At 49.0% G+C, this 25,127-nt stretch overlaps 1 protein-coding gene across 1 annotated transcript in view; it reads right to left on the bottom strand.

The window, feature by feature from the left end:
- The window catches only part of LOC120509435 (kinesin-like protein KIFC1), a gene marked incomplete at its 3' end in the record, with an annotated part of 19,377 nt that extends 1,149 nt beyond the window's left edge, over positions 1-18,228 (bottom strand). The window contains exons 1-9 of the mRNA XM_039724039.1: positions 18,221-18,228; positions 17,709-17,788; positions 16,943-17,162; positions 12,681-12,861; positions 11,089-11,256; positions 8,136-8,264; positions 1,893-2,004; positions 249-430; positions 8-175 (exon numbers count right to left, since the gene is read on the bottom strand). Of these exons, the coding sequence (XP_039579973.1) occupies positions 8-175; positions 249-430; positions 1,893-2,004; positions 8,136-8,264; positions 11,089-11,256; positions 12,681-12,861; positions 16,943-17,162; positions 17,709-17,788; positions 18,221-18,228 (1,248 nt within the window). The remainder of the gene's footprint in view (positions 1-7; positions 176-248; positions 431-1,892; positions 2,005-8,135; positions 8,265-11,088; positions 11,257-12,680; positions 12,862-16,942; positions 17,163-17,708; positions 17,789-18,220) is intronic.
- Positions 18,229-25,127: the final 6,899 nt, after the last annotated feature.

The following is a 25,127-nucleotide window of genomic DNA, read 5'->3' as shown; positions in this document are numbered from 1 at the left end:
TGCCCACCTGCTCCTCGCTGTGCACGGGCACCCAGGTGAGGTTGGGCACGTGCAGCTCGTCGCTGCCGGGCGCCAGGCGCCGGATCTCGAGCTCGGAGGCGCGCTGCCCGCGGGCCAGCAGCAGGTCGCGCAGGCCCTCGTTGTAGATCTCCAGGAAGCTGGCCGAGAAGCCGTACTGAGGGCGCGGCGGCGCTGCCGGGCCCGCCCCGGCCGTGCCAGCCCCAAATCCGGCGCTTCTCGGGAATTACCTGCCAGCCCTTGCCCGCCAGGTCGCGGGCGCCCAGGAACAGGTGGCGCACGGCGCGCGGGATCATGCCCCGCGACTCCGGCGCGCCCGGCGGCGCCGGCCCCTCCATGGTGAAGGTCTTGCCGCTGCCCGTCTGCCCGTAGGCGAAGATGCACACCGGGTACCCGTCCAGGGCCGACTGCAAGGGGAATTTGGGAATTCAGGAATTGGGAATGCTCAGGGGGTTTGGGAATGGTCACAGGGAACATTCCCAGGGTCGTGCCCCGGGACTCGGCCCCTCCATGGTGAAGGTCTTGCCGCTGCCCGTCTGCCCGTAGGCGAAGATGCACACCGGGTACCCGTCCAGCGCCGACTGGAAAGGGAATTCCGGGATTCAGGAATTGGGAATGGGCAGAGAGATTTGGGAATGGTCACAGGGAACATTCCCAGGGTGGTGCCCCAGGACTCGGCCCCTCCATGGTGAAGGTCTTGCCGCTGCCCGTCTGCCCGTAGGCGAAGATGCACACCGGGTACCCGTCCAGCGCCGACTGGAAAGGGAATTCCGGGATTCAGGAATTGGGAATGCTCAGGGGGATTTGGGAATGCTCAGGGGGGTTTGGGAATGGTCACAGGGAACACTGACCCATCCAGGGCCAGCTGCCAAAGGGAATTCCGGGATTCAGGGGCATTGGGAATGGTCAGAGAGATTTGGGAATGGGCACAGGGAACACTGATCCATCCAAGGCCGACTGCCAAAGGGAATTCCGGGATTCAGGGGGATTGGGAACACTCAGGGGGGTTTGGGAATGGTCACAGGGAACACTGACCCATCCAGGGCCAACTGCCAAAGGGAATTCCAGGATTCAGGGGGATTGGGAACGCTCAGGGGGGTTTGGGATGGACAAAGGGAACACTGACCCATCCAGGGCCGACTGCAATGGGAATTCTGGAATTCAGGGGAGTTTGGGAATGGTCAGAGAGATTTGGGAATGGGCACAGGGAACACTGACCCATCCAGGGCCGACTGCAATGGGAATTCTGGAATTCAGGGGAGTTTGGGAATGGTCAGAGAGATTTGGGAATGGGCACAGGGAACACTGACCCATCCAGGGCCGACTGCCAAAGGGAATTCTGGGATTCAGGGGGATTTGGAATGGTCACAGGGGTTTGGGAATGGTCACAGGGAACACTGACCTGTCCAGGGCCGACACCAACAGGAATTTGGGAATTCGGGGGGTTTGGGATGGGCAGAGGGATTTGGGAACATTCAGGGGGATTTGGGGACGGTCAGGGGAATTTGGGAATTCGGGGGGTTTGGGATGGGCAGAGGGAACACTGCCCTGTCCAGAGCCCACTGGGAAAGGGAATTCAGGATTTGGGAATGGGCAGGGGGGGTTGGGAATGCCAGCGGATCAGGGGGTTGGGAATTTTTGTGGCATTTGAGGGGAACTAAGCAGGATTTGGGTGGAATTTTGGGGATTTTGGGATGCAGGTGGACATTTGGGATTTTTGGGGCACACACCCGCAACAGGAGATGGATTTGGATGGATTTTGGGTGGAATTTGGGGGATTTTGGGCTCAGACCTGCACGAGCAGCTGGATCTCCTGGCAGATGTCCTGCTGGGATTTTGGGGGGAATTTCAGGGATTTTGGGCACAGAGCTGCACGAGCAGCTGGATCTCCTGGAAGATGTCCTGCTGCGAGGCCCCCGGCGGGAAGACGCGGTCGAAGCTGAAGTCGTAGCGCAGCTCCGCGCGCCGCTCCCGCCCCACCTGGGACTGGGGCAAAAAAGGGCAATTTTGGGCAAAACCAGCAACTGGGGGGGGAAAATGGGATTTGGGGCAAAAAAAAATGGGTTTGGGGCAAAAAAACCCCGGGTTTTGGGGAGAAAAAAGCCTCCCGCCCCACCTGGGACTGGGGCAAAAAAGGGCAATTTTGGGCAAAACCAGCAACTGGGGGGGAAAATGGCATTTGGGGCAAAAAAAATGGGTTTGGGGCAAAAAAAAATGGGTTTTGTGCAAAATAAAATGGGTTTTGGGGAGGAAAAAGGCTTTTTTTGGGGAAAGAAGCGCCTTTTTTTGGGGGAAAATGTAATTTTTTTTTTGAAGGGGAAAAGCCAATTTTGGTGGGAAATAATTGATTTTCCAGTCTCCCAAAAAATCTCATTTTTTGGGGAAAAAGGGGGAGGTTTGGGGGAAAAACATCAAGTTTAAGACGAAGAGGGTTGGGGGGGAAAATGTATTTTAACGAAAAAAATTTTGTGGGGAAGGGAAAAAAAGGGATTTGGGGTAAAAAAAAAGGGATTTGGGGCTAAAAAGGGGATTTAGGGTAAAAAAATGGGATTTGGGAGAAAAAAAAAGGGATTTTGGGGAGGAAAGTCTTTTTCTTTAAGGAAAAATGAGATTTTTTTTGAGGGGGAAAAGCCAATTTTGGTGGGAAATAATTGATTTTTACGCCCAAAAATAAATCTCATTTTTTGGGGAGAAAGGGGCAGGTTTGGGGGACAAAGGGTTGGGGGGAGAAAGCATTTCAACAGAAAAATTTTGTGGGGAAGGGGGAAAAGGGATTTGAGGTAAAAAATGGGGTTTGGGAGAGGTAAAAAGATATTTTGGGGAAAAAGGGGGAGGTTTGGGGGAAAAACATCAAGTTTAAGACGAAGAGGGTTGGGGGGAAAATGTATTTTAACGAAAAAAATTTTGTGGGGAAGGGAAAAAAAAGGGATTTGGGGTAAAAAAAAAAAGTATTTGCAGCTAAAAAAGGCTTTGGGGAGAAAAAAAGGGATTTGGGTAAAAAAAAAGGGATTTGGGAGAGGAAAAAAGGGATTTTGGGGAGGAAGAAGTCTTTTTTAGGGGAAAAATGTGATTTTTATTGAGGGGGAAAAGCACATTTTGGGAGGAAACCACTCTTGTGGGGAAGGGGGAAAAGGGATTTGAGGTAAAAAATGGGGTTTGGGAGAGGTAAAAAGATATTTTGGGGAGGAAAAACTCTTTTTTAGGGTGAATAATGTGATTTTTTTGAGGGAGAAAAGCTGATTTTCGGGGGAAATAATTGTTTTTTCAGCCCAAAAATAAATCTCATTTTTTGGGGAGAAAAGGGGTCAGTTTTGGAAGAAAAACATTAAGTTTAGAGGAAGAGGGTTGGGGGGAAAAATGTATTTTAACAGAAAAAAATTTTGTGGGGAAGGGAAAAAAAAGGGATTTGGGGTAAAAAAAAAGGGGTTTGGGAGAGGAAAAAAGGGATTTGGGGAGGAAAAACTCTTTTTTCGGGTGAATAATGTGATTTTTTTTGAGGGGGAAAAGACCATTTTGGGGGGAAAATCACTGATTTTTCAGCCCCCCAAAAATAAATCTCATTTTTTGGGGAGAAAGGGGCAGGTTTGGGGGAAAAACATCAATTTTAGGAGGAAGAGGGCTGGGGGAAAATGTATTTTAACAGAATAAATTTTGTGGGGAAGGGAAAAAAAAGGGGATTTGGGGTAAAAAAAAAGAGATTTGGGGCTAAAAAAGAGATTTGGGGTAAAAAAAGGGGTTTGGGAGAGGTAAAAAGGAATTTTGGGGAGGAAAAACTCTTCTTTAGGGGAAAAATGTGATTTTTATTGAGGGGGAAAAGCATATTTTGGGGGGAAATCGCTGATTTTTCAGGCCCAAAAATAAATCTCATTTTCTGGGGAGAAAGGGGCAGGTTTAGGGGAAAAAACATCAATTTTAGGAGGAAAAATAGCATTTTAACAGAAAAAAAATTTTGTGGGAAAAGGCAAAAAAAGGGATTTTGGTTTGGAAAGGATTTTGGGTTTCTTGGGAAAAAGGAGATTTGGGGAAAAGGGATTTGGGGGGAAAAAAGGGATTTTGGGGTTAAAAAAGGGGTTTGGGAGAGGTAAAAAGGGGTTTTGGGAAGGAAAAACTCTTTTTTAGGGTGAATAATGTGATTTTTTTTGAGGGGGAAAAGACCATTTTGGGGGGAAAATCACTGATTTTTCAGCCCCCCAAAAATAAATCTCATTTTTTGGGGAGAAAGGGGCAGGTTTGGGGGAAAAACATCAATTTTAGGAGGAAGAGGGCTGGGGGAAAATGTATTTTAACAGAATAAATTTTGTGGGGAAGGGAAAAAAAAGGGGATTTGGGGTAAAAAAAAAGAGATTTGGGGCTAAAAAAGAGATTTGGGGTAAAAAAAGGGGTTTGGGAGAGGTAAAAAGGAATTTTGGGGAGGAAAAACTCTTCTTTAGGGGAAAAATGTGATTTTTATTGAGGGGGAAAAGCATATTTTGGGGGGAAATCGCTGATTTTTCAGGCCCAAAAATAAATCTCATTTTCTGGGGAGAAAGGGGCAGGTTTAGGGGAAAAAACATCAATTTTAGGAGGAAAAATAGCATTTTAACAGAAAAAAAATTTTGTGGGAAAAGGCAAAAAAAGGGATTTTGGTTTGGAAAGGATTTTGGGTTTCTTGGGAAAAAGGAGATTTGGGGAAAAGGGATTTGGGGGGAAAAATGGGAATTTGGGGAAAAAAGACCTTTTTTGAAGGAAAAAAAACCATTTTGGCAAGGAAAAAAGCTGATTTTGGGAGGAAAATCCATTTATCCAGTCAAAAAACCCAAATTTTTGAGGGGAAAAAAGCCACTTTTGAGGGGAAAAAGGCCTTTTTTGGTAATGTGGGGATTTGTGGGAAAGGAACATTTTTGAGAGAAAAAACAAAAGATATTTGGGGGGAAAATAATGATGTTTTTTAGAAAAGAGGCTTTTCATGGAAAAAAGGTATTTTTGAGGGAAAAGTGATTTTTTTTGAGGGAAAAAAATAATTTTTTTGAGGGGAAAAAGGGGAAAAAAAACCATTTTGGCAAGGAAAAAAGCTGATTTTGGGAGGAAAATCCATTTATCCAGTCAAAAAACAGAAAAAAAGAATATTTGGGGGGAAAATAATGATGTTTTTTAGAAAAGAGGCTTTTCATGGAAAAAAGGTATTTTTGAGGGAAAAGTGATTTTTTTGAGGGAAAAAATGATTTTTTTGAGGGAAAAAGAGTATTTTTGAGGAAAAAAATTGTGGTTTTGAAGGAAAAAAGGATTTTTTTGAGGAAAAAAGATATTTTTGAGGGAACAGTAACAGTTTTGAGGGGAGAAAGAACATTTTTTGGGGGGGAAAAGGCCATTTTTGGGAAATGAGGGCTTTTTGAGGGTGTTTTTGAGGGACAAAAAGACATTTTTGAGAGGAAAGCAGAATATTTTTGGTGGAAAATATAGAAAATAGAAGAGTTTTGATTTAAAAAGTGCATTTCTGAGGGGAAATAAAGGACAATTTGGAGGAAATAAAGACTTTTTGGGTAATAGGGGATTTTTGAGGGGAAAAAAAGACATTTAAGGGGTAAAAAGAACATTTTTTCAGTGAAGAAACGCAGTTTTGTGAGAAAAAATGAGGTTTTTTGGGGAAAAGAAGAGCATTTTTGGGGGTTAAAAGGACATTTCTGAGGAGTAAAAAGCACATCTTGGGGAGAAACAAAAAGAAATTTATTCAGAAGGAAGAAACCATCAAGTTTTGAGAGGAAAAGACATTTTTGATGGAAAATAAACCATTTTTGAGGGAAAAAATTGACATTTTCGGAAAAAATCCCAGATATCTCTAAGGAGAAAAAAGGGCTTTTTTTGGAAATAGGGATTTTGGAGGGAATTAAGGCAGTTTTTGAGAGGGGAAAAAGGGCATTTTTGGAAAATCAGGGATTTTTGAGGGAAAAATGCCATTTTGGAGAGAAAGAAAAGCCATTTCTGAGGGTAGAAAAAAGGATTTATTGGAAAATTAGGGATTTTGCAGGGAAAACAGCCATTTCTGAGGGAGGAAGAGAAGAATTTTTGGGAAATCAGGGAACTTGGAGGGAAAAAGGCCATTTTTTGGGAATGAAGGCAATTTTTCAGGGTGGAAAAAAGGCATTTTTGGAAAATCAGGGATTTTTTTGGAAGGAAAAAGGCCACTTTTGACGGAAAAAGGGGAATTTTTAGGGAAGCAGGAAGTTTTGAGGGGAAAAAGGCCATTTTTGAGGGAAAATTGAGGAGAAAAGGCCACTTTAAGGGTGGAAAAAAGAAATATCGGGGAACAGGGGATTTTTGAGGGAAAAAGGCCATTTTGAGGGGAAATTGAGGGGAAAAGGCCATTTTTATGGGTGGAAAAAAGAAATTTGGGGGAACTGGGGATTTTTGAGGGAAAAAAGCCATTTTTGAGGGCGGAATAGAGGAACTCTTGGGCAACAGGGGATTTGTGAGGGAAAAAGGCCATTTTTAAGAGTGAAAAAAAGAAATGCTGGGGAAATCGGGGATTTTTGAGGGGAAAAAAGCCATTTTGAGGGCGGAATAGAGGAATTCTTGGGCAACAGGGGATTTGTGAGGGAAAAAGGCCATTTTTAAGAGTGGAAAAAAGGAATTTTTGGGAAACCAGGGATTTTGTTGAGGGAAAAAGGCCATTTTTGAGGGACAATTGAGGGAAAAGGCCATTTTTATGGGTGGAAAAAAGAAATTTTGGGGAAATCGAGGATTTTTGAGGGGAAAAAGCCATTTTAGAGGGCGGGATAGAGGAATTCTTGGGAAATCGGGGATTTGTGAGGGGAAAAGTCCATTTTTGAGGGTGGAAAAAAGAAATTTTGGTGAAATCAGGGATCTTTGAGGAAAAAAGGCCATTTTTGAGGGTGGAAAAAAGAAATTTTGGGGAAATGGGGGATTATTGAGGAAAAAAGGCTATTTTTGAGCGCAAAAAGGGAATTTTTAGGGAAATCAGGGATTTTTGAGGAAAAAGGTCAGTTTTAAGGGCAGAAAAAATAAATGTTGGGGAAATCAGGGATTTTTGAGGGAAAAAAGCCTGTTTTTGAGGGAAAATTGAGGGGAAAAAGCCATTTTTAAGGGCAGAAATAAGCAATTTTGGGGAAATCAGGGATTCTTGAGGGAAAAAGGCCCATTTTTAAGAGTGGAAAAAATAAATTTTGGGGAAATCAGGGATTTTTGAGGGAAAAAGGCCATTTTTAAGAGTGGAGAAAAGAAATTTTGAGGAAATCAGGGATTTTTGATGGAAAATTGAGGGGAAAAGGCCTATTTTAAGGGTGGAAAAAAGAAATTTTGGGGAAATTGAGGATTTTTGAGGGAGAAAGGCCATTTCTGAGGGAAAATTGAGGGGAAAGGCCATTTTTAAGGGCGGAAATAAGCAATTTTGGGGAAATCAGGGATTTTTGAGGGAAAAAGGCCATTTCTGAGGGAAAATTGAGGGGAAAGGCCATTTTTAAGGGCGGAAATAAGCAATTTTGGGGAAATCAGGGATTTTTGAGGGAAAATTGAGGGGGAAAGGCCATTTTTAAGGGCGGAAAAAAGGATATTTTGGGAAATCGGGGATTTTTGAGGGAAAAAGGCCATTTCTGAGGGAAAATTGAGGGGAAAGGCCATTTTTAAGGGCGGAAATAAGCAATTTTGGGGAAATCAGGGATTTTTGAGGGAAAATTGAGGGGAAAAAGCCATTTTTAAGGGCAGAAAAAAGGAAATTTGGGGAAATCTGGGATTTTTGAGGGGAAAAGGCCATTTTTAAGGGTGGAAAAAAGGATATTTTGGGAAATCGGGGATTTTTGAGGGAAAAAGGCCATTTCTGAGGGAAAATTGAGGGGGGAAGGCCATTTTTAAGGGTGGAAAAAAGGAAATTTTGGGAAATCGGGGATCTTTGAGGGAAAAAGGCCATCTTTGAAGGTGGAAAAGAGGAATTTCTGTCCCTCTGAGGGCCAAGGGCGGTTGTGAGGGAAGGAGGGCACCTTTGCAGGATTTGGGGAAATCAGGGATTTTTGAGGGAAAATTGAGGGGGAAAGGCCATTTTTGAGGGTGGAAAAGAGGAATTTTTGTCCGGTGGTGAGGGAAGGAGAGCAGCTTTGCAGGGGGAAAGGAGGGTGTGGGGCACTCACGTCGTCGGGCCGGGTGAGCACGAGGCTGCGGGCGTCCTCAGGGGGGAAGTGCAGGTGGGGCATCCCCCGCTGGCGCTCCTGCTCCTCGGGCAGCAGCGGCCGCACGCGGCAGAACACGCGGATGTTCCCCTGGGAGAGCAGAAAAATATGGGATTGGGGCGTGGAACCCAGGGGTGTTCTCCTGGGGAGAGCAAAAAATGGGATTGAGGTGTGGAACTCAGGGGTGTTCCCCTGGGAAACAAAAGAAATGGGATTGAGGTGTGGAACCCAGGGGTGTTCCCCTGGGAAACAAAAAAAATGGGATTGAGGTGTGGAACCCAGGGGTGTTCCCCTGGGAAACAAAAGAAATGGGATTGAGGTGTGGAACCCAGGGGTGTTCCCCTGGGAAACAAAAGAAATGGGATTGAGGTGTGGAACCCAGGGGTGTTCCCCTGGGAAACAAAAAAAATGGGATTGAGGTGTGGAACTCAGGGGTGTTCCTCTGGGGAGAGCAAAAAAAATGGGATTGAGGCGTGGAACTCAGGGGTGTTCCTCTGGGGAGAGCAAAAAAAATGGGATTGAGGCGTGGAACTCAGGGGTGTTCCTCTGGGAAACCAAAAAAATGGGATTGAGGGGTGGAACTCAGGGGTGTTCCTCTGGGGAGAGCAAAAAAAATGGGATTGAGGCGTGGAACTCAGGGGTGTTCCTCTGGGAAACCAAAAAAATGGGATTGAGGTGTGGAACCCAGGGGTGTTCCCCTGGGAAACCAAAAAGATGGAGGTGTGGACCTCAGGGGTGTTCCCCTGGGAAACCAAAAAAATGGGATTGGGGCGTGGAACCCAGGGGTGTTCTCCTGGGGAGAGCAAAAAATGGGATTGAGGTGTGGAACTCAGGGGTGTTCCCCTGGGAAACAAAAGAAATGGGATTGAGGTGTGGAACCCAGGGGTGTTCCCCTGGGAAACAAAAAAAATGGGATTGAGGTGTGGAACTCAGGGGTGTTCCTCTGGGAAACAAAAATTATGGGATTGAGGCATGGAACTCAGGGGTGTTCCCCTGGGAAAACCAAAAAAATGGGATTGAGGGGTGGAACTCAGGGGTGTTCCTCTGGGGAGAGCAAAAAAAATGGGATTGAGGCGTGGAACTCAGGGGTGTTCCTCTGGGAAACCAAAAAAAATGGGATTCAGGCACTGAATTAATGGATGTTCCCCTGGAAAACCAAAAAAATGGGATTGAGGTGTGGAACTAGGGGTGTTCCTCTGGGAAACCAAAAAAAAAATGGGATTCAGGCACTGAATTAATGGATGTTCCCCTGGAAAAACAAAAAAGGATTCAGGCATGGAACTCATGGGTGAGTTGTGAGTTTTCCCCTAGGAAAAAAAAAAACCTGGGATTCAGACGTAGAACTCATGGGTGTTCCCCTGGAAAAACAAAAATTATATAGGATTGATATAGGAACTCATGGATATTCCCCTGGAAAAACCCAAAAAATGGGATTTAGGCATTAAGATCATGGATGTTGCCCTGGGGAAAAAAAAAGAAAAAAAAAAAAAAAAAAAAAAAAAAAAAAAAAAAAAAAAAAAAAAAAAAAAAAAAAAAAAAAAAAAAAAGCTTCAGACATGGAATTCATGGGTGTTCCCGTGGGAAAACAAAAAAATGGGATTGAGGTGTGGAACTCATGGGTATTCCCCTGGAAAACCCACAAAAATCAGGATTTAGTTATTGGGCCTGGTCCTGGGGGTCTGCCCCCTCAGAAACTGGTGGTCTCCCCTTACACACAACATGTAGATATTCTCCTAAAAAAACCCAAAAAACTGGGATTCAGCTATTGGAGGCAGTCCTAGGGTCTCCCCTTACACAGAACATCCACATATTCCCCTGGAAAACCCCCAAAAAATTGAGATTCAGTCATTAGGCCCAGTCCTGAGAGGGTCTCCCCCTCAGGAACTGGGGCTCTGCCCTCACACAGAACACGCAGATGTTTCCCCAGAAAAACCTCCATAAAACCAGGATTCAGCCCTTAGGGACAGTCCCAGGGGTCTCCCCTCACACAGATATCCTCCTGAAAAACCCCAAAAAAATCAGGATTCAGTCTTTGGGCCTGGTCCTGGAGGTCTCCCCCCTCAGAAACTGAAGTCTTCCCTCACACAGAAAACACAGATATTTTCCTGGTAAATCCCACAAAACTGGGATTCAGCCCTCAGGGACAGTCCCAGGGGTCTCTCCTCATACAGAACATGCAGATAATCCCCTGGAAAACCCCAAGAAATCGGGATTTAGTCGTTGGGCCTGGTCCTGGGGGTCTCTGCCCTCAGGAACTGGGGGTCTCCCCTCACACAGAACATGCAGATAATCCCCTGGAAAACCCCAGGAAATTGGGATTTAGTCATTGAGCCTGGTCCTGGGGCATCTCTCCCCTCAGGAACTGGGGGTCTCCCCTCACACAGAACATGCAGATAATCCCCTGGAAAACCCCAAGAAATCAGGATTCAGTCGTTTGGCCTGGTCCTGGGGGTCTCCCCCCTCAGGAACTGGAGGTCTGCCCTCACACAGAACATGTAGATAATCTCCTAGAAAACCCAAAAAAACTGGGATTCAGCTATCGGGGACAGTCTCAGGGTCTCCCCTCATGCAAAAGACGCAGATATTCCCCTGGAAAACCTCAACAAATCAGGATTCAGTCGTTTGGCCTGGTCCTGGGGGTCTCCCCCCTCAGGAACCGGGGGTCTCCCCTCACGCAGAACACACAGACATTTTCCTGCTAAACCCCACAACGTCAAAAAAATCGAGATTTAGTCGTTGGGCCTGGTCCTGGGGGTCTCTGCCCTCAGGAACCGGGGGTCTCCCCTCACGTAGAACACACACATTTCCCTGACAAAACCCCACAAAAAAGGGATTCATGCCTTGTGGCCTCCCCCTGAGGAACTTCCCCAGAGAACACGCGGTCATTGCCCTGAAGCAAACCCCCATATCCCACCCTGAGCTCCTGGACGTCGTTGTGCAGGCGGCGCCGCTCCATCTCCAGCAGGTGGATGCGCTCCTCGTGCTCGGCCAGCAGCGTCCTCTGCGAGGCCTCCAGCTCCTGCAGCGCCGACACCTGACCCTGCTTCTCCTGCAGCTGCTGCTGCGTCTGCTGCAGCTGCGCCTGGGGGCCAACAATGCAAAAACCCCTAAAATCCCCATTCCCCCCCTCACTTCTGAGGTGCTCAGTAGAGAAACTGGTGAAAAAATCCAATTTTTCCTCAGATTTTATGACATTCCCCAACGGATTTGAGGTTAAAATGAGCGAAATTGATGCAAATTCCCATATTTTGAGGCGTTTTCTGAGGGATTTTGCCACAATCCACACAAAGCCCTCATTTTCCCGCCTTTTTTGGCGCCCCCTAGCAGATCTCGAGTTGAAACCCAGTAAAAATGATTCAAATTCCCATTTTTTCCTCACATTTTGAACACCCTGAGGGATTTCAGGTGCAAAATCAGTTAAGTTGTTGAAAATTTCCATTTTCCAAAAATTTCCCTGCATTTTTTGGCACTCCCTGAGAAATTTTGACACCAAAAAAATCCGGAATTGACACAAACCCTTCATTTTCCCAACTTTCTCTGGCGCTTCTGGTGGGTTTCAGCCTGGAGAACAACTGAACAGCTCTAAAATTCCAGTTTTTCATTAATTTTGAAGCACCCTCAGGGATTTTGCTTGCAAAAGCAGCTGAATTGGTAAAAGTTCACATTTTTCCTACATTGTGAGGAATCCTCTGAAGAATCTTTGACACCAAAAAGCCAGAATTGCCACAAACCCTCATTTTTCTGCTGTTTTCTGGGGCCTCTGGAGCAACAAAATGGCTCCAAATTCCCATGTTTTTGTGGATTTTGAAGCACACCCTGAGGGATTTTGGCTGCAAAAGCAGCTGAATTGGTCAAAATTCACATTTCTTTCAAATTTTGAGGCACCCCCTGAAGGATTCCCACACCAAAAAACCTGGAATTGGAGTAAATCCCACATTTTCCTGCATTTTTCTGGCCCTTCAGAGCAACAAAACATCTCAAAATTCCTGGGTTTTTGCAGATTTTGAAGCACCCTCTGAGGGATTTTGGGTGCAAAAGCAGCTGAATTAGTGAAAATTCCCATCTTTCCCAAGTTTTGAGGTTCTCCTGAAGGATTCTGACCCCAAGAAAGCCGGAATTGGCGCAAACCCCACATTTTCACGCCTTTTTTGGTGCCCCCTGATGGATTTCAGGTCAGAGAGCAACAAAACAGCTCCAAAATCCCTGGTTTTTACACATTTTCAGGAACCCTTGAGGGATTTGGGGGGCAGAAGCAGCTGAATTGGTGAAAATTCCCATTTCTGCCACATTTCAAGGCACTTTCAGGGCGATTTTGGTGCCAAAAAAGCCCGAATTGGTGCCAAGCCCTCATTTTCCCGCCCTTTTTGGCGCCCCCTGGCGGATTTTCCCCTCACAGCTTCCCGCCATTTTTTGCCAATCCCCTCAACAACGGACCCCAGACCAGAGCAACAAAACGGCCCCAAATTCCCGTTTTCTCAGGGGTTTCTCAGGAATTCCGGGCCCCACCTCAGTGTTCTCCAGCTGCTCCGACAGCGCCCGAGCCCGGCCCAGGGCCTCGTCCCTCTCCTGCCGCCGCTGCTCCTCCTCCGCCTGCAGCCGCTGCACCTTGGCCTCCAGAGCCTCCTCCCGGCCCCGGCTCTGCTCCAGCTCCTCGCGGCACTGCGACACCTCCAGCTCCAGGGAGCTGCTCCAGGGAAATGGGACAACGCCATAAAACTGGGGAGTCATGGATTTCAGGGAACTTGGAGGCGTTTTGGGTAAGTTTCTTGAGGGGTTTTGGGGTAATCCGGGGATCCCGCGCAATCTTCAGGAGGGTTCTGAGGGAGTTTTGGAGATCCTGAGGGGATTTGGGGCATTTTCAGAAGGTTTCTGAGGGAATTATTGGGATTTTCAGGGGTTTTGAGGGGATTCGGAGAATTTCCAGAAGGTTTCTGAGGGTATTTTGAGGATCTTGAGGGAGTTGGAGCCCCGGCTCTGCTCCAGCTCCTTACAGCACTGCGACACCTCCAGCTCCAGGGAGCTGCTCCAGGGAAACAGCAATCCATAAAACTGGGGAATCCCAGATTTCAGGGAACTTGGAGGAGTTTCGGGTAAGTTTCTTGAGGGGTTTTGGGATAATCTGGGGATCCCATGCAATGTTCAGGAGGGTTCTGAGGGAGTTTTGGAGATCCTGAGGGGATTTGGGGCATTTTCAGGGATTTTCAGAAGGTTTCTGACAGAATTATTGGGATCTTGAGGGGTTTTGAGGGGATTCGGAGAATTCCCAGAAGGGTTCTGAGGGAATTTTGAGGATCTTGAGGGAGTTGGAGCCCCGGCTCTGCTCCAGCTCCTCACGGCACTGCGACACCTCCAGCTCCAGGGAGCTGCTCCAGGAAAACGACAATCCATAAAACTGGGGAATCCCGGATTTTAGAGGAGTTCAAGGTGTTTTTTCTAAGTTTCTTGAGGGGTTTTGGGGTAATCCGGGGATTTTGCCCAATCTTCAGGAGGGTTCTGAGGGAGTTTTGGAGATCCTGAGGGGATTTGGGGAATTTTCAGAGATTTTCCAAAGGATTCTGAGGGATTTTTGGGGATCTTCAGGGGTTTTGAAGGGATTTGGTGAATTTTCAGGGATTTTCTAAAGGGTTCTGAGAGAATTATTGGGATCTTCAGGGGTTTTGAGGGGATTCGGAGAATTCCCAGAAGGGTTCTGAGGGAATTTTGAGGATCTTGAGGGAGTTGGAGCCCTGGCTCTGCTCCAGCCCCTTACAGCACTGCGACACCTCCAGCTCCAGGGAGCTGCTCCGGGGAAACAAAAATCCATAAAACTGGGGAATCCCAGATTTTAGAGGAGCTCAAGGCGTTTTGGGGAAGTTTCTTGAGGGGTTTTGGGATAATCCTGGGATTCCGTGCAATCTTCAGGAGGGTTCTGAGGGAATTATTGGGATCTTCAGGGGTTTTGAGGAATTTTCAGGGATTTTTCGGAGGGTTCTGAGGGAATTATTGGGGATCTTGAGGGAGTTTGGAGCAACTTGTGGAAATTTCAGGGATTTTCAGAAAGGTTCTGTGGGAATTTTGGGGATCTTTAGGAGTTTTGGAAAATTTCAGGGATTTTTGGAAGGGTTCTGAGGGAATTTTGAGGATCTTGAGGCATCTTGGAATGGTTCAGGGAATTTTCAGAAGGGTTCTAAGGGAATTTTGGCAATCTTGAGGGAGCTTGGAGCAATTTGTAGAAATTTCAGGGATTTTTGGAAGGGTTCTGAGGGAATTTTGTCAATCTTGAGGGGTTTTGAAGGGATTTGGGGAAATTTCAGGGATTTTCAAAATGGCTGAGGGAATTTTGGGGCTATTAGGAAAATTTCGGGGATTTTCCGAAGGGTTCTGAGGGAATTTTGGGTATCTCAAATTCCAAAAGAAAATCTGGGGGGAATGTGGGATAATTTGGGGGATTTTGAGAGAATTGCAGGATCTTTTGAAGGCCTTTAGAGATATTTTGAGGGGATCTTGAGAAGATCTAGGAAAAGTCACATTTTGAGGATTTGAGGTGAATTGGGATTTTTTTAGGAAGGTTTTAGGGAACACAAGGATGGATCTTGGATGGATCTTTATATGGATTTTGGTTGTTTTTTTTTTTCTCAGCATTCCCGCTCCTCCCAGAGCAGGATTTTAAGGGATTTGGGGCAGTTTTTATGGATTTTGGGTAGTTTTGATGGATTTTAGTCAAGCTTTGATGGATTTTGAGGCAGCTTTGAGGGATTTTGGTCAGGTTTGGATGGATTTTGAGACAGTTTGGATATTTTGAGGATCTTGAGGGAGTTGGAGCCCTGGCTCTGCTCCAGCCCCTTACAGCACTGCGACACCTCCAGCTCCAGGGAGCTGCTCCGGGGAAACAAAAATCCATAAAACTGGGGAATCCCAGATTTTAGAGGAGCTCAAGGCGTTTTGGGGAAGTTTCTTGAGGGGTTTTGGGATAATCCTGGGATTCCGTGCAATCTTCAGGAGGGTTCTGAGGGAGTTTTGGAGATCCTGAGGGGATTTGGGGAATTTTCAGAGATTTTCTGATGGGTTCTGAGGGAATTATTGGGATCTTCAGGGGTTTTGAGGGGATTCAGGGAATTTTCAGGGATTTTTCGGAGGGTTCTGAGGGAATTTTGAGGATCTTGAGGCATCTTGGAATGGTTCAGGGAATTTTCAGAAGGGTTCTAAGGGAATTTTGGCAATCTTGAGGGAGCTTGGAGCAATTTGTAGAAATTTCAGGGATTTTTGGAAGGGTTCTGAGGGAATTTTGTCAATCTTGAGGGGTTTTGAAGGGATTTGGGGAAATTTCAGGGATTTTCAAAATGGCTGAGGGAATTTTGGGGCTATTAGGAAAATTTCGGGGATTTTCCGAAGGGTTCTGAGGGAATTTTGGGTATCTCAAATTCCAAAAGAAAATCTGGGGGGAATGTGGGATAATTTGGGGGATTTTGAGAGAATTGCAGGATCTTTTGAAGGCCTTTAGAGATATTTTGAGGGGATCTTGAGAAGATCTAGGAAAAGTCACATTTTGAGGATTTGAGGTGAATTGGGATTTTTTTAGGAAGGTTTTAGGGAACACAAGGATGGATCTTGGATGGATCTTTATATGGATTTTGGTTGTTTTTTTTTTTCTCAGCATTCCCGCTCCTCCCAGAGCAGGATTTTAAGGGATTTGGGGCAGTTTTTATGGATTTTGGGTAGTTTTGATGGATTTTAGTCAAGCTTTGATGGATTTTGAGGCAGCTTTGAGGGATTTTGGTCAGGTTTGGATGGATTTTGAGACAGTTTGGATTATTTTGGTCAGGTTTGGATGGATTTTGGAACAGATTTGATGGATTTTGGGGCAGCTTGGATGGATTTGGGGCAGATTTGATGGATTTTAGTAAGCATTTGGAGGATTTTGGGGCAACATAGATGTATTTTGGTACAGTTTGGATGAATTTTGTCCAGAAGGGTTCTGAGGGAATTTTGAGGATCTTGAGGGAGTTTGAGCCCCGGCTCTGCTCCAGCTCCTCACGGCACTGCGACACCTCCAGCTCCAGGGAGCTGCTCCAGGAAAACGACAATCCATAAAACTGGGGAATCCCGGATTTTAGAGGAGTTCAAGGTGTTTTTTCTAAGTTTCTTGAGGGGTTTTGGGGTAATCCGGGGATTTTGCCCAATCTTCAGGAGGGTTCTGAGGGAGTTTTGGAGATCCTGAGGGGATTTGGGGAATTTTCAGAGATTTTCCAAAGGATTCTGAGGGATTTTTGGGGATCTTCAGGGGTTTTGAAGGGATTTGGTGAATTTTCAGGGATTTTCTAAAGGGTTCTGAGAGAATTATTGGGATCTTCAGGGGTTTTGAGGAATTTTCAGGGATTTTTCGGAGGGTTCTGAGGGAATTATTGGGGATCTTGAGGGAGTTTGGAGCAACTTGTGGAAATTTCAGGGATTTTCAGAAAGGTTCTGTGGGAATTTTGGGGATCTTTAGGAGTTTTGGAAAATTTCAGGGATTTTTGGAAGGGTTCTGAGGGAATTTTGAGGATCTTGAGGCATCTTGGAATGGTTCAGGGAATTTTCAGAAGGGTTCTAAGGGAATTTTGGCAATCTTGAGGGAGCTTGGAGCAATTTGTAGAAATTTCAGGGATTTTTGGAAGGGTTCTGATGGAATTTTGGGGCAGTTTGGATGGATTTAGGTCAGGTTTGGATGGATTTTGGTCAGGTTTTGATGGATTTTGGGGCAGTTTGGATGATTTTGGTTAAGTTTTGAGGCAGCTTGGATGGATTTTGGCCTCTCGCGGCTCTCGCTCTGGCCCAGCTCGCTCTGCAGCTGCTGCAGGCGCTCTCTCAGCTGCCTCCTCTCGCTCTCCAGCTGCCGTTTCTCGCTGTCCAGCCCCTGCAGCCGCTCCTGCGCCTGGCCCAGCGCCCCCCGCAGGTCCCCCAGCTGTCCCCGCAGGTCCCACGGCGGCCGCTTGGACGTGCCCTGGGTGCTCGCCGTGCTGGGGACAGAGCCTGGGACACGGGCATGGGGACACTGGAGGGAGTGGGGACATGGTGGGGGTTGGGGACACGGGGAGGGGACTGGGGACACAGGGCGTTGGGGACATGGTGGGACTGGGGACATCAGGAGGGGACTGGGGACATGGGGGGTTGGGGACATTGGGAGAGGGATGGGGGACATCGGGAGGGACTGGGGACACGGGAGGGGAGCGGGGACACAGGAAAGGGACGGGTGACATCGGGAGAGGGATGGGGGACACGGGGGGTTGGGGACACCCGGAGGGAGCCTTGGGGCCGTGAGCTCCTGGGCCCTGGGGACATTGGGAAGGGCTGGGGACTTCAGGAGGGCCTTGGGGACACTGGGGCCAGGGACAGGGTGGCCTTGGGGACACTGAGAGGGGCTTGGGGGTGACAAAGGAGACCCTGGGGACATCAGGAGGGGATCCTGGGGCACAGGAGAGGGACCTGGGGACATGAGAGGGGGGACCTGGGGACACTGGAGAGGGGTTGGGGACACTGGGAAGGGTCCTGGGGACACCGGGGGGGTCTCAGTCTCACCTGCCCGAGGAGCAGCCGCCACTGACACTGCCTTGCGGGGGACAGCTGGGGACACAGACACAGGGACATTGGGGACATTGGGGACACTGGGACACAGACAGTGGGACATTGGGGACACTGGGGACATTGGGGACACTGGGACAGGGACATTGGGGACACTGGGACACAGTGGGGACACAGACACAGGGACATTGGGGACATTGGGGACACTGGGACACAGTGGGGACACAGACACAGGGACATTGGGGACACTGGGGACACAGGGACACAGGGACATTGGGGACATTGGGGACACTGGGACAGCTGGGGACACAGACACAGGGACATTGGGGACACTGGGGACAGTGGGGACACAGGGATAGTGGGGGCACACAGGGACATTGGGGACACAGACAGTGGTGACACAGACAGTAGGACAGTGGGGACACAGGGACAGTGGGGACACAGGAACAGTGGGGACACAGACAGTAGGACAGTGGGACACAGGGACAGTGGGGACACTGGGGACACACGGGGACATCGGGGGGTTTGAGCCCCTTGCCCCCCCAGGTCCCACTGCCCCCCCAAACCCCCTTAACATCCCCGAATGTGCCCAAAGCCCCGATGGGGCGTGGCCTGAGACCAAGCCCCGCCCACAGCGTCCGAACATCCCCAAATTTACCCAAAATATCCTCAAATTTACCCAAAACACCAACAAATCCACCCAAAATATCCACAAATCAACCCAAAATATCCACAAATCAACCAAAATATTCCTAAATCAACCCAAAATATCCCCCAAACCACCCAAAATATCCACAAATCAACCCAAAATATCCCCAAATCAACCTAAAATATCCCTAAATCCACCCAAAATATCCCGAAATCCATGCAAAATATCCCCAAATCCGCCCAAAATCCACCCAAAATATCCCCAAATCAACCTAAAATATTCCTAAATCCACCAAAAATATTCCTAAATCCACCAAAAATATCCCCAAAACCACCCAAAATATCCACAAATTTACCCAAAACCTCCTCAAACCGCCCAAAACACCCCCAAATCCACCCCAAACTTCCCCAAATCTGCCCAAAACCTCCAAAAATCCACTGAAAATATCTCTAAATCCGCCCAAAATATCCACATATCCACCAAAAATATCCACATATGCACAAAAATATCCACAAATCCACCCAAAATATCCCCAACTCCGCCCAAAAAATATCACCAGCTCTACCCAAATATCTCCAACTCCACCCAAAACCTCCCCAAAGTGCTTACAGTATTCCCAAATCCACCCAAATATCCCCAAATCCACCCTAAATCCACCCAAAACATCCCCAAATCCACCCAAATGTCTCCAAATTCTCCTAAAACCTCCCCAAATCCACCCAAACCCCCCAAACCTCTCCCAGACCCCCCCGTCACCCCCAAATTCCCCCAAAACCCCGAGGCCCTCCCAAATCCCTCCTCAGGCTCCCCAAATCGCCCCTAAATTTCCCTCCAAACCCCTCTAAACCCCAAAAGTTTCCCCTAAATTCCCCGAAATCCTCCAAAACCCCAAAATTTTCCCCCCAAAACCCCGAATTTTTTCCCCAATTCCGCGCGGGACGGGGGGGCAAATGGGGCGTGGCTTGAGATGTGGGGGCGTGGTCATTGTATGGGCGTGTCTTTGTCCTGGTGGGCGTGGCCTCTGAGGTCGCGGATAGTCTGATTGTTAAGTGGGCGTGGCCGTGGGCGTGGCCTGTGCGGCTGACGGTTCTTGAGTGTTAAGTGGGCGTGGCCGTGGGCGTGGCCTGTGCGGCTGACGGTTCTTAAGTGTTAAGTGGGCGTGGCCATGGGCGTGGCCTGTGCTGCCGCAGGGACGCTGACAGTTAAGTGGGCGTGGCCTGCGCGCTGTGGGCGTGGCCCCGCCCTCCGCCGCAGCGACCGCGGGCGCGCTAAGGGGGCGTGGCCTCACCCCCCAGTGGGCGTGGCCCCGCGCAGTGGGCGTGGCCCGAGCCCGGCGGGGCGGCCCCGCCGCGGGGGGGGCGGATTTTGGGGCCGTTTTTGGGGTCTCCTCCCAAACTGGGACCCCCAAACCGGGAACCTCAAACTGGGACCCCACCTTAAACTGGGAACCCCAAACCGGGAACCCCAAACTGGGACCCCAAACTGGGACCTTTCCCCAAACTGGGATCCCCAAATTAGGACCCCCAAACTGGGAACCCCAAACGGGGAACGCCAAACTGGGACCCCTCCCCAAACCGGGAACCCCAAACTGGGACCCCAAGCTGGAACCTTTCCCCAAACTGGGATCCCCAAATTAGGACCCCCAAACTGGGAACCCCAAACGGGGAACGCCAAACTGGGACCCCTCCCCAAACCGGGAACCCCAAACTGGGACCCCAAGCTGGAACCTTTCCCCAAACTGGGATCCCCAAATTAGGACCCCCAAACTGGGAACCCCAAACTGGGAACCCTCTCAAACTGGGAACGCCCCAAACTGGGACCCCCAAACTGGGACCCCTCTCAAACTGGGAACACCCCAAACTGGGACCCCCAAACTGGGACCCCCAAACTGGGAACCCCAAACTGGGCCCCCAAACTGGGACCTTTCCCCACACTGGGACCCCCCCAAAAAGTGAACCCCAAACTGGGACACGCCTCCACAAAACTGGGACCCCTCCTCAAACTGGGAACCCTCTCAAACTGGGACCCCCTTCAAACTGGGACCCCTCCCCAAAGCGCCCCCGCCCCTGTTCCCGTTTTTGGGGTGCCAGCGCCGTGTGGCCCCGCAGCCCCGGGTGCGATGGCGGCCGCCGGGGGGGGCTCGCCCCCCCAGAGCCCCCCGAAGCCCCCCCAGGTCGGGGAGGGGCAGGACGTGCTGGCGCGCTGGACGGACGGGCTGCTCTACCTGGGCGTCGTCAAGAAGGTGGGACCCCACACCCGGACACCCCAAAGAGCCCCAAAACGGCCCCGAAACGGCCCCAAACAGCCCCAAAACCGGCCCCATAACAGCCCCAAAACTGGCCCTGAAACAGCCCCAAAACACCCGGAAACAGCCCCGAAAACGGCCCCAAAACAGCCCCAAAAACGGCCCCATAACAGCCCCAAAACTGGCCCTGAAACGGCCCCAAAACACCCGGAAAGAGCCCCAAAACTGGCCCTGAAACAGCCCCAAAACACCCCGAAAGAGCCCCAAAAACGGCCCCAAAATGGCCCCAAAAACGGCCCCAAAATGGCCCCAAAAATGGCCCTGAAACACCCCGAAAGCGCCCCAAAAACGGCCCCAAAAATGGTCCCAAAACTGCCCCAAAAACGGCCCCAAAACACCCAGAAAGGGCCCCAAAAACGGCCCCAAAAACGGCCCCAAAACACCCGGAAAGAACCCCAAAACCAGCCCCAAAACGGCCCCAAAGCAGCCCCAAAAACAGCCCCAAACACCCAGAAAGAGCCCCAAAAACAGCCCCAAAACAGCCCTAAAAACAGCCCTGAAACATCCAGAAAGAGCCCCAAAAACGGCCCCAAAACATCCCCAAAACACCCGGAAAGAGCCCCAAAAACGGCCCCAAAACGGTCCCAAAAATGGCCCCAAAACACCCAGAAAGAGCCCCGAAAACGGCCCCAAAAACAGCCCTAAAAACGGCTCCGAAACAGCCCCAAAAATGGCCCCAAAACGGCCCCAAAACACCCTGAAAGCACCCCAAAAACGGCCCCAAACAGCCCCAAAAATGGCCCCAAAACGGCCCCAAAACACCCTGAAAGCACCCCAAAAACGGCCCCAAACAGCCCCAAAAATGGCCCCAAAACGGCCCCAAAACACCCTGAAAGCACCCCAAAAACGGCCCCAAACAGCCCCAAAAATGGCCCCAAAACGGCCCCAAAACACCCTGAAAGCACCCCAAAAACGGCCCCAAACAGCCCCAAAAATGGCCCCAAAACGGCCCCAAAACACCCTGAAAGCACCCCAAAAACGGCCCCAAACAGCCCCAAAAATGGCCCCAAAACCAGCACCCAAAAACGGCCCTGGAACAACCCCAAAAATGGCACCGAAACACCCGGAAAGCACCCCAAAAATGGCCCCAAAACAGCCCCAAAACACCCCGAAAGAGCCCCAAAAACGGCCCCAAAACGGCCCTGGAACAGCCCCAAAACCAGCCCTCAACCAGCCCAAAACCCAGCTCCAAATCAAGCCTAAATCACCCCAAAACCAGCCCTAAAACAGCTCAAAACCAGCCCTAAGCACCCCAAAAACAGCCCAGAAACCACCAAACCCAAACCCAATCCCAGCCCAAACCCAAACCCAAACCCAAACCCAACCCCAAATCAGCCCAAATCCAGCCCAAATCCAGCCCAAATCCAACCCCAAACCCAGCCCAAACCCAAACCCAAACCCGGCCCAAACCCAAACCCAAACCCGGCCCAAACCCAAACCCAAACCCGGCCCAAAGTGAGTCCCCAAACCAGTCCTAAACCAGCCCCAAAACCAGCCCCAAATCAGCCCAAAATTAGGCTTTAAACAGCCCCAAAATTTCCAAAACCAGCCCCAAAAATCATCCTAAAACTAGCTAGAAAAACAACCCCAAACCTGCCAAAAATGAGACAAAACCCTGCCCCAAAACAGCCCAAAAAACAAAACAAAACAAACCAGCCCAAAAGATCCCAAAAATCAGAGCAAACCCAAGCCCAAAAGAGCACAAAAATCAGCCTAAAATGAGTGGAAAACCAGCCCCACATGGCTGAAAAATGATCCTAAACCAGTCCCAAAACAGCCCCAAAATATCCCTAAACCAGCCCCAAAATAACCCTAAACCAGGACAAAAATAGCCCCAAAATAACCCAAAACCAGCCCCAAAATAACCCTAAACCAGGACAAAAATAGCCCCAAAACTGCCCCAAAATAACCCAAAACCAGCCCCAAAATAACCCTAAACCAGGACAAAAATAGCCCCAAAACTGCCCCAAAATAACCCAAAACCAGCCCCAAAATAACCCTAAACCAGGCCAAAAACGGCCCCAAACGAGCCCAAGTATCAGCCCCAAACGAGCCCTAAACACCCCAAAACCACCCCAAAATATCCCAAAACCAGCTCAAAACACCCCAAAACCACCTTTAAACACCCTGAAACATCATCCCAAAACATCCCAAAACAGCCCAAAACACCCTAAGACCACCCCAAAATCAGCCCAAAACACCCTAAACCACCCCAAAAGCAGCCTAAAACACCCAAAACCTCCCCAAAATATCCCAAAACCAGCCCAAAACACCCCAAAACCAGCCCTAAAACACCCTAAAACCACACCAAAACATCCCCAAAACAGCTCAAAACACCCTAAAACCACCTTTAAAGACCCTGAAACCATCCCAAAACATCCCAAAACCAGCCCAAAACACCCTAAAACCACCCCAATACCAGCCCAGCCCAAAACCACCTGTAAAACACCCCAAAATCCACCCCGAAAACATCCTGAAACCAGCCCTAAAACTCCCCCAAACCGCCCTGAAAACACCTCAAAACCAGCCTGAACCACCCCAAAAACACCCTAAACTCCCCAAACCAGCCCAAAACACCCCGAAACCGCCCCTAAAACACCCCAAAACCACCCCGAAACCAGCCCTAAAACACCCAGAAACCAGCCCTAAAACTCCCCCAAACCGCCCTGAAAACACCTCAAAACCAGCCCAAACCACCCCAAAAACACCCTAAACTCCCCAAACCAGCCCAAAACACCCCGAAACCGCCCCTAAAACACCCCAAAACCACCCCGAAACCAGCCCTAAAACACCCAGAAACCAGCCCTAAAACTCCCCCAAACCGCCCTGAAAACACCTCAAAACCAGCCCAAACCACCCCAAAAACACCCTAAACTCCCCAAACCAGCCCTAAAACTGCCCCAAACCAGGCCAAAACCAGTCCAAAACACCCCGAAAACAGCACAGAACACCCCAAAACCACCCTAAACTCCCCCAAACCAGCCCAAACCACCCCAAACCCATCCCCAAAACACCCAAAACCGCCCCTAAAACACCCCAAACCCAGCCCAAAACATCCCAAAACCACACCCCCCAGAAACCACCCCTAAAACACCCAGAAACCAGCCCTAAAACTCCCCCAAACCGCCCTGAAAACACCTCAAAACCAGCCCAAACCACCCCAAAAACACCCTAAACTCCCCAAACCAGCCCTAAAACTGCCCCAAACCAGGCCAAAACCAGTCCAAAACACCCCGAAAACAGCACAGAACACCCCAAAACCACCCTAAACTCCCCCAAACCAGCCCAAACCACCCCAAACCCATCCCCAAAACACCCAAAACCGCCCCTAAAACACCCCAAACCCAGCCCAAAACATCCCAAAACCACTCTGAAAACACCCCAAAATCAGCCCAAACCACCCCAAAACCACCCTAAACTCCCCAAACCAGCCCAAAACGCCCCAAAACACCCCAAAACCGCCCCTAAAACACCCCAAACCCAGCCCAAAACATCCCAAAACCACTCTGAAAACACCCCAAAATCAGCCCAAACCACCCCAAAACCACCCTAAACTCCCCAAACCAGCCCAAAACGCCCCAAAACACCCCAAAACCGCCCCTAAAACACCCCAAACCCAGCCCAAAACATCCCAAAACCACTCTGAAAACACCCCAAAATCAGCCCAAACCACCCCAAAACCACCCTAAACTCCCCAAACCAGCCCAAAACGCCCCAAAACACCCCAAAACCGCCCCTAAAACACCCCAAACCAGCCCATAACATCCCAAAACCGCTCTGAAAACACCCCAAAACCAGCCCAAACCACCTCTAAAACACACTAAACTCCCCCAAAACACCCCAAAACTCCCCCAAAACACCCCAAAACTGCCCCAAACCAGCACAAAATGCCCTAAACTCCCCCAAAACACCCCAAAACTGCCCCAAAACACCCCAAAAACGCCCTAAACTCCGCCAAACCACCCCAAAAACACCCCGAAAATCCCTAAACCATTACTAAAACACCCCTAAACTTCCCCAAAACCTCCACTAAAGCACCCAAAACACCCCTCAAACTCTCCAACCCAAAACACCCCAAATTCCCCCAAAACACCCCCAAACCACCCCTGGAACACCCCAAAACCAGCCCAAACCAGCACAACATACCCGAAAATCCCCCCTGAAACACCCCAAGACGCCCCAAACTTCCCTAAAACAGCCCAAAACCACCCCAAACCAGCCAAACCCAGCCCCTAAAAACACCCCAAATGCACCAAAACTCCCCAAATTCCCTCCAAACCCCCAAAAATCTCCCTAAAATCCCCTCAACACCCCCAAAAACCCCAAAATGCCCCCAAAATCTCCCACAATCCCTCAAAATTCCCTTAACCCCCTCCCAAACTCCCCAAAAATCCCCCAAATATTCCCCCAAAATCCCCCAAAACCCTCTCCAAAATCCCCCGAAATCCCCAAAAATCCCCAA

The sequence above is a fragment of the Passer montanus genome, unplaced genomic scaffold (assembly GCF_014805655.1).
Source record: "Passer montanus isolate IOZ18808 unplaced genomic scaffold, ASM1480565v1 scaffold519, whole genome shotgun sequence".
NCBI lineage: Eukaryota > Metazoa > Chordata > Aves > Passeriformes > Passeridae > Passer > Passer montanus.
The sequence above is the reverse complement of the archived record's forward strand: the minus strand, read 5'-3'. Positions and strand labels throughout refer to the sequence as shown.